The sequence below is a fragment of the Homalodisca vitripennis genome, unplaced genomic scaffold (genome assembly GCF_021130785.1).
Source record: "Homalodisca vitripennis isolate AUS2020 unplaced genomic scaffold, UT_GWSS_2.1 ScUCBcl_872;HRSCAF=3758, whole genome shotgun sequence".
NCBI lineage: Eukaryota > Metazoa > Arthropoda > Insecta > Hemiptera > Cicadellidae > Homalodisca > Homalodisca vitripennis.
Window position 1 is genome coordinate 48835 of NW_025777001.1, and position 15422 is coordinate 64256.

Sequence of the window (15422 nt, forward strand, 5' to 3'; positions counted from 1 at the left end):
CAATACTAATGGCTGAAAATGACATAAAGTTCAGTTACAATTTAGAGAGCCTAAGTTGTCCAAAAAGAGCATGCAATAGTACAGTTATAAAGCAAAATGTTTTATATTTATTAAATACTAACTACAGTCACTCATTACACATCCATACAGATGGATCTAGATCCAGATCTGGTACAGGTGCTGCTTACTATATTCCAGAACTGAACAGCACTGGTAAGTTTTCACTGGATAAACATTTCTCAAGCTACACAACAGAACTTCTGGCTATTTTAAAAGTAACACAGATATTTCATCTCATAAAACAACAAGATAGGCCTATAGTAATTTTTACGGACTCTCAAGCAGCAATACAAGCACTCAGCAAGGTCTACAATAAATGCAGTGGAAACGGAATTCCTGTGAGTATTATCCATGAATTATTAAAAAGTGATACAAAGGTAACCTTTCAATGGATCCCAGGTCACACAAATATTAACTACAATGAATACGTAGATAACCTAGCAAAGGAAGCAGTAAACAACGGGACGGGAGTGAGGTAACAGATATTTACATCCCATCAGCTGATTTTAAAGCTCATCAACTCAAAGAAGTTACAGCTGCAAATGAACAGGTATACCAACGCACAGAGAAAGGTAAATGGTATAAACAAATTCAGACTACAAGCATCCACAACAGATGGTATGAAATGACAAACTTCAAGAGATGGGAAATAGTTAATATAATTAGATTAAGATTTGGACACGCCAGGGTGAACTCTAGACTATTTAATATTAAGCAATATTTTACTCCACTATGTTTAAGTTGTACTCGAGCTCAGCAAGAGACGATCGATCACGTTATTCTACATTGTCCAGCTTACGAATTCGCGAGAAATAAACACTTCAAAGTCATAAAAACCTTAATTACACCTACTCAGACGGTAAATTTAATAAAATTATTGAAACTTGAAGACATAAAAATATATAAAGAAATAAACAACTTTCTAGTTAATATTAAGAAACACATAGAATAAAATAGAGCATCAACCAGCAGATAAAACATATATGTATTCCTGGTGTTGGGCTGTATATCCGTGGTCCATATTTCGGATTAGGAATGCCTGATGGACCCCTGGCGGGAATATCACCTGATACCCCTAAATTTCCATTATTAGAATCCTTGATCAATCATTCTGAAAACTAACCAACACAAACAGATTAGATTTTACAAACATATTTGTTTATCCCACTAATAATAAATACTAATAAAGATATATTAAACAAAATAATTTACATAAATAGTATGGCTGAAGGTTAATTAAACCAGTGAACAATGAGGCTGTATTGGATTATACCTAAGCCTGTTTTTTAATAAACGAATAGATAAAAAAAACCCTCTCCCATCGTGGACTGCTCATCCAAAATGTTGATAAAATTAAACTACTAGGAATAATAATAGACAACAAACTCAACTTCAATGAACATATTATTTCTGTTCAAAAACAATGTTACAAGGACATAAATATCTTTAAAATAATGTCCAGTGCGCAAAATGGGGCTCATCCAGAATTTATCCTTAGAATCTATAAAGGATTAATTAGACCCAAACTTGACTACGCGAGTTTTTTATTTGGACACGTTTCTAAAAGAAGTTTAATTAAACTAGACATAGTACAAAACCTATCACTAAGAATTGCCAAAGGAGCATATAAATCTACACCAATCATAGCCCTAAATTCTGAAACTGCGATTCTTCCTTTACACAAAAGGAGGTTGCTACTTACCGAGAAATTAATTTATAAGGTTATGACAGACTTAGAACACCCAGCAAACAATGCCTTATTGTTTCTCCACTTTATTAAAAGCAATTTTCTATACTGGCAAAAAAAGACTCCTTTATATTTGGAATCAGTGATTAACATATCAAATTTATACCTAGGCCTAAAACAGAACCATAACCCTGAAGGAACCAACGAATGGAAAACAAATATCCCTATCATAATGGCAAAAAATCAATTTGAATGTCTAACAAACTGTGAAAATTTACAAGAAAAGAAAAACCAAATTAACACTCTATAGTGTTAATCCTATGATTTAGACAGATTCATAATCTGACAGTAAGCATAACCTATAAAAATAACTTGTTTGTTTACACTGATGGATCAAAGTCAGAGGAAGGGACAGGGGCTGCCTTCTATATACCACAGCTACATTTCGTAGCCAAATATAAATTACCCAGCATTATATCAAATTATTCAGCTGAATTATACGCCATTTACAAAAGTATTGTAGGGAATTACAGAACAAAGATATTGTAATATTCACAGACTCACTATCAGCGATAAATGCTCTAAAATACTATGGAAATAAAAAACAAGACAATGATTTGCTCAATAGAATTCTCATTGAGACAATTAATAGTAAAAAGCATTTAATTTTTCATTGGATACCGTCACACGTTGGAATAACACACAATGAAGCAGTAGACAGATTTGCCAAAGATGCCTCAACTAGTGGAGATATTGTAAAGGACATAACAATCCCCATAGAAGACTACATGCGAGGGAGAAAGAAAGACATAACTAGAAAATATAGTATGGAAATAAAAGAGTCCCCAAAAGGCAGGTGGCACAAAAAAATACAGCCTAACATTCCCCAAAAACCCTGGTTTTCACAAATAACTCTGAACAGACAGGACACAATTACAATTTGTAGAATAAGACTAGGCCATGCTAGAGTTAACAAAATATTACATTCTAAAAATCAATACTTTACACCTTTGTGTTTACAATGCACACTAAATCAAGACGAAACGCTAGAACATTTGAATACCCACGTTATTATACTTTCAGAAACCAGCATCTTAAAGAAACATTAAAAAAAAATACCAACACAATCTAACCCAAGCTCCTTAAATCAAACCAAATTGAAATATATAACGATATAACTAATTTCCTTACACAAATCAAAAGAAAAATGTAATTTTAAAGTTACACACAAACTCACTCCCCCACTAACACATAAATGTGGTATCCATTCAGGATTCTTCATCCGCGGCCTACCTCCCCATCTCTGGGTTAGGAAAGCTTGATGGGCCCCTAACAAAGAAAAGTGACCCACCTTTTCCATTCTGAAAACCCTTCTTATCTTAGATATCCTGATCTTTTTCAACACTAAAAAGATCAAATAACACTAGGAATTATGTTGAGTGATATATGTATGTTAAAAGTCAACCTATTAACCACTGATTAACAAAAATTGCTAAGTCAAAAATCATTATGTAACACTAACTTATGTTTGTTTGTATCTAATTGTAGATCATCATAATCAACAATTCAATCTAAGGGTGAAGCAGCCACAAAAGTGAACTACGAGGCTGCATGGATAAAAAACCATAGCCTAAAAGAAGAGGAAAAAAAAACTGGGGTAGGGTCCAATAAGCGGACCCGGTGTTTTATATCGAAATTGGCAAACGATATTACTTAATCATAACCATCGATATAATAAATCGATACTGATTAATTATTTTTAACAATTAACTCAAATAATCTATATGAACAGCTGTAAACACTTTCAAATAATACAATTAAGGTAATATTTTAAATTTCACATAAGTAACATTGTGTATTAAAAATGGCTGTCAATCTTAGGAAGCTTCACGAAATTGCTTTAAAAGACGATAAAACATGTTTTTTATGGCTTCAGAATGTTGGGTTAGTACCTAAGAATCCATTATGTGATATTTGTGGAAAGGTAACAAAATGTAACTGTCAGAGGAGCTAACATGGTCGTCTTCAGATGCAAAAAAAGAAGGTAATGGTGGACACAACTTGAGTAAAAACGTTTTCGTTCTGTTTCATTTAGTTAAAGTTATGAGTTTCCCTGATTTTGGTTATGTTCATTTATTATTTGTTGCATCATTAAATTCACATTTTAATTTAAAACATATGATTGTTATTACTTTTATATCGATTGATAGTCTATGATTCGATATGCGAATATTAGGTATCGATGATTACATTCTTCGATATAAAAAACCGGGTCCGCTTATTGGACCCTACCCAAAAACTGTGAGAAGAGCACTTAGGTCTAGAGAGAGACATTAGTTTGTTGGTTTTGTTATTTGTTAATGTCGTTGTCATGTTTATTTTCTTTAGAATCGTAATGTATTATTTTTATCGTTAATGTAACATAATTCTTATTGCCTAAAATTATAATATAAAATAAATATTGGATAATATATAAATTCTTTCGATAATAATCGACTAAGAAGTGTAAGTTGCTTATTAAATTCTCCCTCAATATTGTGTAACCCTATCAGTGCCAACATCTAGGTTACCGGACGCTTTTAAGAACATTTATCATAAGTATTTAAATTCTAATTATGAAACTCTCCAGCTTTTCATTCAGGAAGAAAATCCAATGGTGGTGTGTATTAGTGAGCATCACGTTAACCAATTCGGCATTTTGCAATTGGATGGTTATGTGATGGCAAGTTCGTTCTGTAGATCCGGAATGGAAAAGGGTGGAGTTGCTCTCTTCATTAAACCAGATGCTTCCTTTTCCCTTATTGATGTCTCTAACTACTGCGTTGAAGGTTTATGGCTTGTGAATTGGTGGCCATTTCTGTTGAGCTAGGCAGTGGAAAACTTTATATAGTTGGGGTATATAGACCCCCCCTTAATTGCAAGGAGGTCTTCTACAAAAAATATTTATGATTGTCTTTTCACAATGTTATGAAAGGGAGTGCAAATACAATTGTCCTAGGCGATTTCAATATTGATTTAGCGGGTTCTTTCCAACGACTCCAAAAAACTATATTAAACGATATGCTGTCCTTTGGTCTTCGCCAAACCATTCGTTCGTATACACGAGAGTTTAAGAAGTCTAGGACCCTGATTGATCATATATACACAGATATACCTGAACCCTGTTTTTCGAGCTCTGTTATAGTGTCATACTTAAGTGACCATCATGCACAGGCTGCAAATTGTTGGCTCTCAATCATCTTCAAAGTCATCCCCAGCTCTTTTCCGCTACAACCGTGTTTTTCTCAGAGGAAAACATTAGTCTCTTCAAATATTACTTGAATAAGGAAAACTGGGCTGATTCATTGACTGACTTAAATGCAAAGTTAGAGCTGTTCTTGAGTCGCTATTGACTATTATTTCAATGTTTGTTTCCCCTTGGTCAGGAGAAAGGTCCCTTCAGAGAGTAGGGACAAGTGTAGGATTAAGCTAGATGGTGAGGCAATAAGGGTTAGGGAAACAGTTAAGATCCTCTTTACTTGGAATCGAAAGATTTGCCTTCTGTCCACCCCCTTAGGCAAAGATATCTTGGCCTCAAGAAGTTGTATCGTAAGCTTATTCTGAAACTCAAGTCTGATAGTGTGGCTAAGCGGCTCAGAATGTCATCTAATAAAACCAAAAACACTTTGGGGGATCGTTAATCCAGAGTCGAGGTTCACATGACTTTAAAAAAGTACCAAAAACCAGAAATCAGGAATAATTTAGGAGAGGTTGTTAATGATCCCTCAGAAGTGTGTAATATTTTCAATGATTATTTTCTTAATGTGGATGATACGTCCAACAAGGTTCCGCCTAATATTAGCTCTTCTGCCTTGAGCACATGTCCTCTGAATTCGTTTTTCTTGTCGCCTTACTAATCCTATGGAGATTGCTGAGTCAGTTCGCAGCCTAAAATCAAAGAATTCCGCTGGTTCAGATGGAATATCATCTGCTTTGTTGAAAAACGTAGTCTTAGAGCTGGCAGAGCCACTCAGTGAATTGATTAAATCATTCATTTTCAATGGGTATATTTCCTGACTGTTTGAAACTCGCTATGGTCACCCCTTTTGTACAAGAAAGGCTGCAATCCTGGGACTGTTCAAATTACAGGCCGATTTCTGTAGTTTCAACCTTCTCTAAAGTTATAGAGAAAATAGTATTAAAAAGGCTTTGGAGTTTCCCTACAGCACAACAAGCTGATGTTTCAACATCAATATGGGTTCACCCAAGGGAAAAGTACTGTTGACGCAATGTTCTGTGTCGTGCAGAACATTGTTGATACTATTGACTCGGGTAACCGGTCTAGTGGCTTATTTTTTTGATTTAACTAAGGCCTTTGATTTAGTTGATCACGTTCTTCTTCTAAATAAATTGTCTATCATGGGGATTAGAGGTTTTGTCGCTACTTCAGTGGTTTCAATCATATCTGGTCAAAAGGGCACAGTTTGTTAAGGTGAGTTCTATTGATGCGTCAAATAACATCTGCAATAGTTTTTCCACGAAAGGAACTAGGAACTATCAGCAAGGGCGTGCCCCAAGGTTCAATTTTGGGCCCTGTCCTTTTTTTAATCTTTATCAACGATCTTTGTAAGGGCTTAACTGTGCCAAACTTGTGCCTGTATGCAGATGACACGTCACTAAACGTTTTCTAATTCCTCCAGAGATCACCTGGAACTCGGACACATTCTTAGAAGGGAATGCACTTGTTAATTGGCTTGAGCAAAACAGTCTTCAGGTAAAATGTCTCAAAAATACACTCATTGAATTTTCAATTAACAGCCATTCAAGCAAAAGTTATGCTCAAGTATTCATTTGGGTGATGAAGATTGTTTTCTCAGAATGCTCCGTTAAAATTTCTTGGCCTTATTATTGACTGCAATTTGTCTTTCCATCTCCACATAGAAGCATGTATGTAGGAAGCTGTGTCAGGGTATTTTTGTGCTCAGAAATCTGGCTCGTTTCGCATCAACTGAAATTCTTACTGCTACTTATTATGGCATCATCTATCCATTCATATCTTACGGGGTTTCCAATTTGGGGTTCTGAAAGCACCAAAAACTAAGTCTGTGTTTAGGCTTCAAAAGAAAGCTTTAAGAATAATTTATCATGTCCCATCCAGAAACTCATGTGCTAACCTTTTTTTCTCCAAACAAACTTTTAACTTTTCCTTCCATTTATATTCTGGAAACCTTATCATTTCTTCATAAAAAACTTTTAACCTTTTTAATAGATTTTTTCCGACTCCACATGTATGGAACAAGAAGTAAACCCAGATGCATTATGAATATTCCCGGTATCCCCACACTCCACCTTTCAATTTTTTGAAAATCATTTAAAATATTCAGCCGTAATTCTTTTTAACAGTCTTCCATTAAGCTTAAGATTAGTCCAAGATTACATAGTTTTTAGAAAAAAATTGAAATGGTTGTTGATCGAGAAGGCTTACTATTCTGTTAAGGACTTTTTAGCTGATAAGATAGTGTAAACTTGAAAAAATAAAATTATTTTATTGAGAGACATTATTATATTTTGTTATGATTTGTTGACTTGGCATATACATTGTTAACTCTGTCAACATGCTGAATAAAGAATTTGAATTTGAGTATAATGTAATATTTTTATGCATATTTTATATCAGTTTGCATTAAAAATAAACGTACTCTTCTTATATTATTGTGAACTTCGTTCGTCGACTGGACAAGGAGGAGTTTCTACGGAGGCGACGTGTGAAGAGGACCCTCTCAACTCGTCACATCGGTGCAACTGATGACCGTCCCATCTACGTCAACGAGTCTCTGTCACCGGCGAGACGGGCGCTGTACGCTCTGGTTCAGGAAGTATCAGCGCGAGAAAAACTTCAAGTTCCTCTGGGTGAGAAACGGCAAGATCTTCCTCGGGAAAGAAGAAAAGGCGCCAGTCAGAGTTATCACACGAGAAGAGGACTTGGACTAAACTAAATTGTAAATATATGTACTTCACTTTCAGTAATATTTTCATCGTATAATATATGCTACGTATTTTTGGTTTGTTTTTGTTTAATACTGTTGTTACTGGAAACATAAGTTATATTAATTTTAATTTCTCTTTAAAGTTAAAAATAGTTTTAAGCAATAGAAATATTTGGATTTTACGATACGTTATTTATTTATTTCTTTTAATAAGCAAATAACATTCTGCTAGATTTAATTATATTCATAGTAGTCAACTTAGTTGTAAAATTGTTGCAATTAAACTTTTTTACAATAACCGTTAATAAATTTCAAAATGTAAAATAGAAGATACGACTAATGAGTGTAACTTTGAACAATGGTTGGATTTTACAATATTGCATCAAAACATTCGTAGTATGAGAAGTAACTTCGATTTATTCATTGCTGAATTAAGTAACAGACATTTATTTCCTTAAATTAATATACTGACAGAAATATGGATAGATAATAAAGATAACAGATAACTTGTTTGAAAATAGTATGATAATTGACAATTACAATGCATTTCTTTCCTCAAACGAATTCGATTGTTTATTGAAAGAACCAACTAGAGTAATATCGGAATCAGTTTCATGCATCGATCACGTGTTTGCTAGATTAGCAAACAAAGTCAAGACTCAAGTCGATGTAAAGGTAATAGACGCGAATATTACAGATCACAGGATGGCTGTTGTGTGTGTGCGGGTGGTCGATGGCGGGGGAGGGGTGGACGGACAGATATCAGCTGATTCTGCCGGCCCCTCCCCTCACTCCTATCACGTAGATTAGGAAGGGCTTCTTGCACGACTTGAACAGGTTAAATGGGCAGAAGTCTACGACAATAAAAACCCGTCAACTGCGTTTGATACTTTTCATAATATTATTCAAATAATAATTTCAGAGAGTAAATTTGAACAATCGAGCAAAACACACGGCGTTTTTTTAAAGTAAACCATGGATGAGTGGTTGTATTTGTAAAAAAATAAAAATAAAAAATAAACTCTATAAACTCGTTAAGCATCACCCAAACAATGAAAAATTAAAATTGCGTTATAAAAATTACAGGAATTAACTAAAATTTGAAAATAGAAATTTAAAAAATTCTTATTACGAAAATGCTTTCGTAACGGAGATTCGAGGACTATGTGGAAGGTTATAAACGAAACGTGCGATATTAAACAAATTTGTAATGAGTTTAATTCATTTTTTGTCTATTGTAGATAAGCTAGACATAAAAACTGATAACTTTGACTTATGTTGTTACAAGAGGTTTTTTAATTTATTTAATTCAAGCAATTCCATGTTTTTAGCTCCAGTAGTGGTAGATGTTTTAGTATCTGTTATAAGAGATTTGAAAAATAACACCTCGCCTGGAATCGATAACATTAGCTCATCTCTAATTAAATTGATGTTTCCAAAAATAATGAATGCTTACTATACTTAATTAACTTAAGTTTTGAAAAGGGCATATTTCCGGATATTTTACAAACCGCTGTGGTAATTCCTTTGCATAAGAGTGGACCGAAAAATGACTGCAACAATTTCAGACCGATATCTTTACTCTCAACTTTTGCAAAGATGTTGAAAAAATTATAAAAAAGATAAGTTAAATTTCTTGAGCAAACCCATTTCTTTAGTAAAAATCAGTTCGGTTTCAGAGAGGGCTTGAGTACTGAAACTGCGTTAAAAAACTTTATGGATGACATACTTGAAGCGATAAATTCAAGACGTAAAGTTAGTGGATTATTTTTGGACATAAAGAAAGCTGTCGACATTGTAGATCATGATATTCTTTTAAATAAATTATACTGTTGCGGTATCAGAGGAAACTTTCTTTCCTGGTATTCAAATTACTTAAATAATAGGAGACAATGTGTAAGAATTAGCAATACCTTCAGTGACTTTGGTATAATAAAAAGTGGAGTACCCCAAGGGTCAGTATTAGGTGCAATATTGTTCATAGTATATATCAATGATCTCTGTAATTCAAATTTATATGGTAAAATAACATCATTTGCTGACGACACAGCATTAACTTACATAAAAGATGACTAGAGTGATATAGAAGAAGCAATGAGTATAGATTTAAAAGCCCTTCAATGGTGGTTCTCAAAGAACAATATGTTACTAAGTTCGGAAAAACAAAGTACTTAAATTTTAGCCTGAAAAAGATCCACAAAATTTTACCAATCAAATTTTATACAATTGTGTGAGTTGTTTGTTTACAAACAGAGTGTCCTGAGTATGCAATTAAGTCTCAGGCTGACAATTTTAAATACCTGGGAATCTTGCTGGATAAGGAAATAAACTGGAAAAAACACATAGACATGGTAAAGAAAAAACTTAATGGTGTTTTAAGAACCTTTTATTTTATACAAAATATTTATACAGAGGAAGTTGTTGTTGTTGTGTTGTGTAGGGGGGATGTATTTTTCATTAGTAAACAGTAGATTAGAATATAGAATATTTTGCTGGGGTGGAACCTATGAAATGAATTTAAAGCCTCTTCTAATGCAACAAAAGAAATTCATTCGATTAGTTAAAAGAAAATGTGGATACGTGCCATCTCATCCATTATTTATAAGTTTAAAAATTTTTCCAATTACATATTTGATTGTGTATAAGGTTTTAAAAATATTTTATGTCACTAGTGGTAATTTGCCTGTATTAATTAATATCTAAAAAAATAAATTAAGGCACAAAGACAAAGTAGAAGTTCCAAAACCTAATTTAACTATTTTTAGAAAAAGCTATTGTTTTTAGGACCTAAAATATTTAATACAATACCAAAAGATATAAGTAATTAAAAAAATATACATATTTTTTCAAAACTATTGAAATTATGGCTATTAAGTAAACAGAATATAAATTGTTTTCTCTATACCATTAATTAAAACGTTTAATTCGGATCAGAGTTGCACATATGTATACATTTAGAAGTAACATAGCCTAGATATTTGATAAACGGGAGTTTTTCTAATCAAAATTAATTGTCAACATTCTATCTGAGCTGTCATGAATTTAATTTATTATGAAGGAACCTTAGCACAGGCTTTGCCTTTAGAGGCCCTATATATTCATAAAAATATGTTTCATTAAAATATTTATTACTATAATCATATAACTGAAGTTTTTCCTGTTATACTTTTAGTTTATTTATGTAGGAGTCATCATGCAAGTGGTATATTTAAATGTGTGTTAACTACTAAATACTGTTAAATTCATTCCTAAGTTATTAGTTTACAATTCTTGTAACTTGTTTAAAAATATGTACGTAACACTTTTATGAATAAATATATTCTTATTCTTATTTTATGGCATTGTGTTCATTGATTTTAGTTACAGCTACTTAAGACAGATCTTAAATCATTTCTTACCTCTGTGAATTAATGTGTGTGTTTAGACTCACCCGCTTAGTGAAGGATTATATAAATTAGGTAGACTCAAATGGTTTCTCAATCATTTGAGAATATATTTTAAGTTCTAATTAAGAGTACTTGTAAATTCCGTTGCACACAACACATTGAAATGTTTTCTAACCTGTGTGAGTTAACATATGGCTCCTTAAACATGAACTTAAGGTACACTTAAAACTGCACAGCTACCACTTAAATGGTTTCTAACCTGTGAGTTGACAGGTGTCTTAAGTCACCCTGTTTGGACTTGAAGTTGCACCAGGAATACTTAAATGGTTTCTCACCTATGAGTTAACGTATGCACTTTTAATTCTGATTCAGTACACTTAAAATTGCACAGAAACGATTCAAATAGTTTTTCAACTGTGTGAGTTAACAAATGTCTTCTTAAGCCCGAACTTGAAGTATACTTATAGGTGCACAGACACAGTCCTTAACATGAGTATGTAGATACGCCTTATGAGCACATTAACAGATGCACTGAATGTTAACTCACATGGTGAGTTAACATATGACTTTTTAGACACATCCTCTGAGTGCATGAATAGATGCATAGGGAACACTTAAATGGTTTCTCACATGTGTGTTAACATATGCCTCTGTAAATTACTTTTCACAATACTTCCATAATCACACAAGGAACACTTAAATGTTTTCTCACCGGTGTGAGTTAACATATGCTTCTGTACATTACTTTTCAAAATATTTCTATAGTCGCACAAGGGACACTCTAACGGTTTCTCTCCTGTGTGAGTTAACATATGCCTCTGTACATTACTTTTCACAATACTTCCATAATCACACAAGGAACACTTAAATGGTTTCTCGCCTGTATGAGTTAACATATGTCTTCTTATATACTCCTTCTGAGTACATGAATAGGTGCACAGGGAACACTTAAACGGTTTCTCGCCTGTATGAGTTAACATATGTATTCTTAGAGTCTCCTTCTGAGTGCATGAATAGATGCATAGGGAACACTTAAATGGTTTCTCTTCTGTGTGAGTAAATACATGATATTGTAACTGCCGTTTTGTAACACTTGCATAGCTGCATTGGGAGCACTTAAATGGTTTCTCAGCCTTATGAGTTAACATGTGTGTTTTTAGTTTTGTCTTTGTAATGCTTGAATAGATACACAAGGGACACTTAAATGGTTTTTCACTTGTGTGTGTAAGCATATGTTTTTGTAACAGCTGTTTTGTAACACTTGCATGGCTGCATTGGGAACACTTAAATGGTTTCTCTTCTGTGTGAGTAAATACATGATTTTGTAACTGCCGTTTTGTAACACTTGCATAGCTGCATTGGGAACACTTAAATGGTTTCTCTTCTGTGTGAGTAAATACATGATTTTGAAAATGCTGTTTTGTAACACTTGCATAGCTGCATTGGGAACACTTAAATGGTTTCTCTTCTGTGTGAGTAAATACATGGTTTTGTAACAGTTGTTTTGTAATACAAGCATAGTTGCATAAGGCACACTTATATGGTTTCTCACTTGTGTGAGTTAACATATGTGTTTGTAAATTCCCTTTTCTTATACTTGCATAGTTGCACAGGGAACAATTAAATTTTTTCTCTCCTGTGTGCGTTTTTAACAAAAATGTTTTTTTAATTGCACACTTTTCTCGCTTGTATAGCTGCACAGGGAACATTTAAAAGGGTTGTCATCCATGTTGTAAATTCAGCACATTTTTGGGTGGCTATCAATTATGGTGCATCTATCCTGAAAACAAAACAATATTACACATGAGAATTAGTAATTTTAATAAAATCCTTTTATACATTAATATTATTGGTAGGCTTATACATGAATATTGGTAGTCTGTTAACTGTTAAAAAAAGATTTGTGGCAATGCATTCACTTCATACCACTATCAGTTATCAACAGCCAAGTACTATTACTATTTAAAGTGTGTGTGTATACACTTTGTGTAGGAGTACGTAGTGCGTACTATACTTCGCAGACCTGTAAGTTGTTTAAAACCTAATAAACAGATCTTTAGTATTATTGGTTAATGAATAAAGTACTATTAAACGAGACTTGTAAGAATTAACTTATAAAAGTACTGCATGAGGTACAGAGGTGACTAGTTTATGTAAAGTGATTGTTCATAGTCTACAAACCTTTTTGCTCAATGAGAAATGTACCACGTGAATTTGGGTAGCAATCAAATAAAATATAAGAGGTTATATTTTAAATTGTAAATACAAGATCCATAAGTAAAATAGTAGCAATGATAACGGCATGAATTACATGTTGGTTTATCTAAACTTTAAAAAGTTAGGATTGATTATACGTATTAAAAACTATAATCAACTAATATCACTAACGAGATTAGATATTTGTGAAAACATGTCCGCATGGCCACAAGTCCTTTTTGTAGTGTATTTTTATTTCCTGTTCTATCTACAATACACAAAAAGGTACAGGAAAGAAGAATTTTATAAGGATAAAAGCACTATGGTTAATCAATGAGTAATCAATGAGTATTGAGTTCTGCCCTCAGCAGGCCAACCCCAAACAATAAACAATGCCACGCAAAAACAAGAATTGAGTGAAGACAAAATAAGTGTCGTCTATATAAATGTAAAATACTATTTTGTTCTTTGAAAAGAAAACAAGAATCAAGAATTTGTAGTGTCTTAAACACAAACTGTGTAATTACCAAAGTCATAGGCTTATGAGTATTTTTTTATTTTACTTACAATACCAATTATATATAGTTTAATAAACAATATAATCATAAATTAAAAATTAAATTAAATAAACAAACAACACTGGCCTATTAAAATACATGAACTTTGTCCTATAAACAACACATTAATAAAATACAACAGTGCAATATTATATTGAAATACTAATACCGAAATATAAATTACAATGACAAAAACTATATAATAGTTACTGAAAATTAGGCAAACACCTAATTCAAACCTTAAAAATTTAATGTGATAATACCACAGGCCGAAAATTCGTCAATAGAGTAAACATTATTTTTCTTCAATTATCTATTACTTTTCTTAACTGTTTTAAGGGCACATCCCATGCATTCTTAGGCAGTTTATTAAATAATTCAATCTTCATACATACTCGTTCTGGCTTTTCTAATCTTACTAATACTAAGTCTAGAAGATGTATATATATATATATATATATATATATATATATATATATATATATATACAGATTTAGAAGAATAATTATTTTGACATCTTTATAATCATGGGTTTGTTTTCTTCTACGTAGGTTATTTAAAGATCCCTTACCATCGATCAAGCAGATATATATATACAGATTTAGAACAATCATTATTTTAACGTCTTTGAACATTAGTAAACATTACTCCCTTAATTAATTTATTTACTTAGACTAACCATGTAATTCTGTCACTGAACGTTAGTTATACTTTAATAGGTACGATATATACTCGTATTCGATCCACTTTTCTGCACGTCTACGAATTATCAAGTTCCACAAGTATATAACTAAAAGGCATCGGGAAAGTAATCAGTTCAGAATAGACATTTAGATTCAGGGATAAACAAAACAAATTCACAATATTTTTTCAAAAGGAACTCCGAAATACCAACGAAACCAGGTTCAAATGACCCCAAAAATGTCCTGACAGTGGTATGTTGTTGCGAGTGCTACTATAAATTTCAATTTGCCGCTTCCGCGAGAGAACATGGTAGTCAGCTGGGTCAAGCAACTGGTCATGAATGGGAACCTACTGTTGTCTTGAATACTCCAGTACAGATTCTGCACTGGTAGGCAAGCAAGAAGAGAAGATTTGTAGCATGAAGACATGTTCAACTATAGTTAGGAGTAGGGTGGGTAAAAGGGATAGACTTTTTTTATTATATTTTAGTTCAGGTTCTCAGAGAGTATAAATAAAACAAGTTTCAACAAAATTTGAAATGTTCAAAGTAAAAACTCTTTTTATTTGTTGATTTGATATAGAAAGAACCAAATGTAACAAATAAAACAATGTAACATTTAGCTACTTTTTGTTATTTTGGAGGATAAACTTGTCCGACACCTTGTGATTCAAATAATACATGTACATTACCATTGTACTTGTGGCCATTAGTCAATACCATTACTAAAATTTTACTTATTTTGAATTAATTGTGAACAATAATGATTGCAGTATAATAAGCAGCCACCACCCCAATAGAATTATTCCTTGATATTCATGTCTATCTAAAAATACTTAAAACAAAATGTCGAACCAAAGTACACAATACGTATTTCAAATAACAATA

The 15422-nt window shown here is 32.7% G+C and overlaps 1 protein-coding gene across 6 annotated transcripts in view; it reads right to left on the reverse strand.

Moving 5' to 3' along the window:
• Positions 1-11182: 11182 nt before the first annotated feature.
• The window catches only part of LOC124371050 (gastrula zinc finger protein XlCGF46.1-like), a 49248-nt gene continuing 45008 nt past the window's right edge, over positions 11183-15422 (reverse strand). For all 6 annotated transcript variants that reach the window (XM_046829358.1, XM_046829357.1, XM_046829360.1 and 3 more), the window contains exon 2: positions 11183-12879. In XM_046829358.1, coding sequence (XP_046685314.1) covers positions 11726-12808 — 1083 coding nt within the window. In that variant the 5' untranslated portion in view covers positions 12809-12879 and the 3' untranslated portion in view covers positions 11183-11725. The remainder of the gene's footprint in view (positions 12880-15422) is intronic.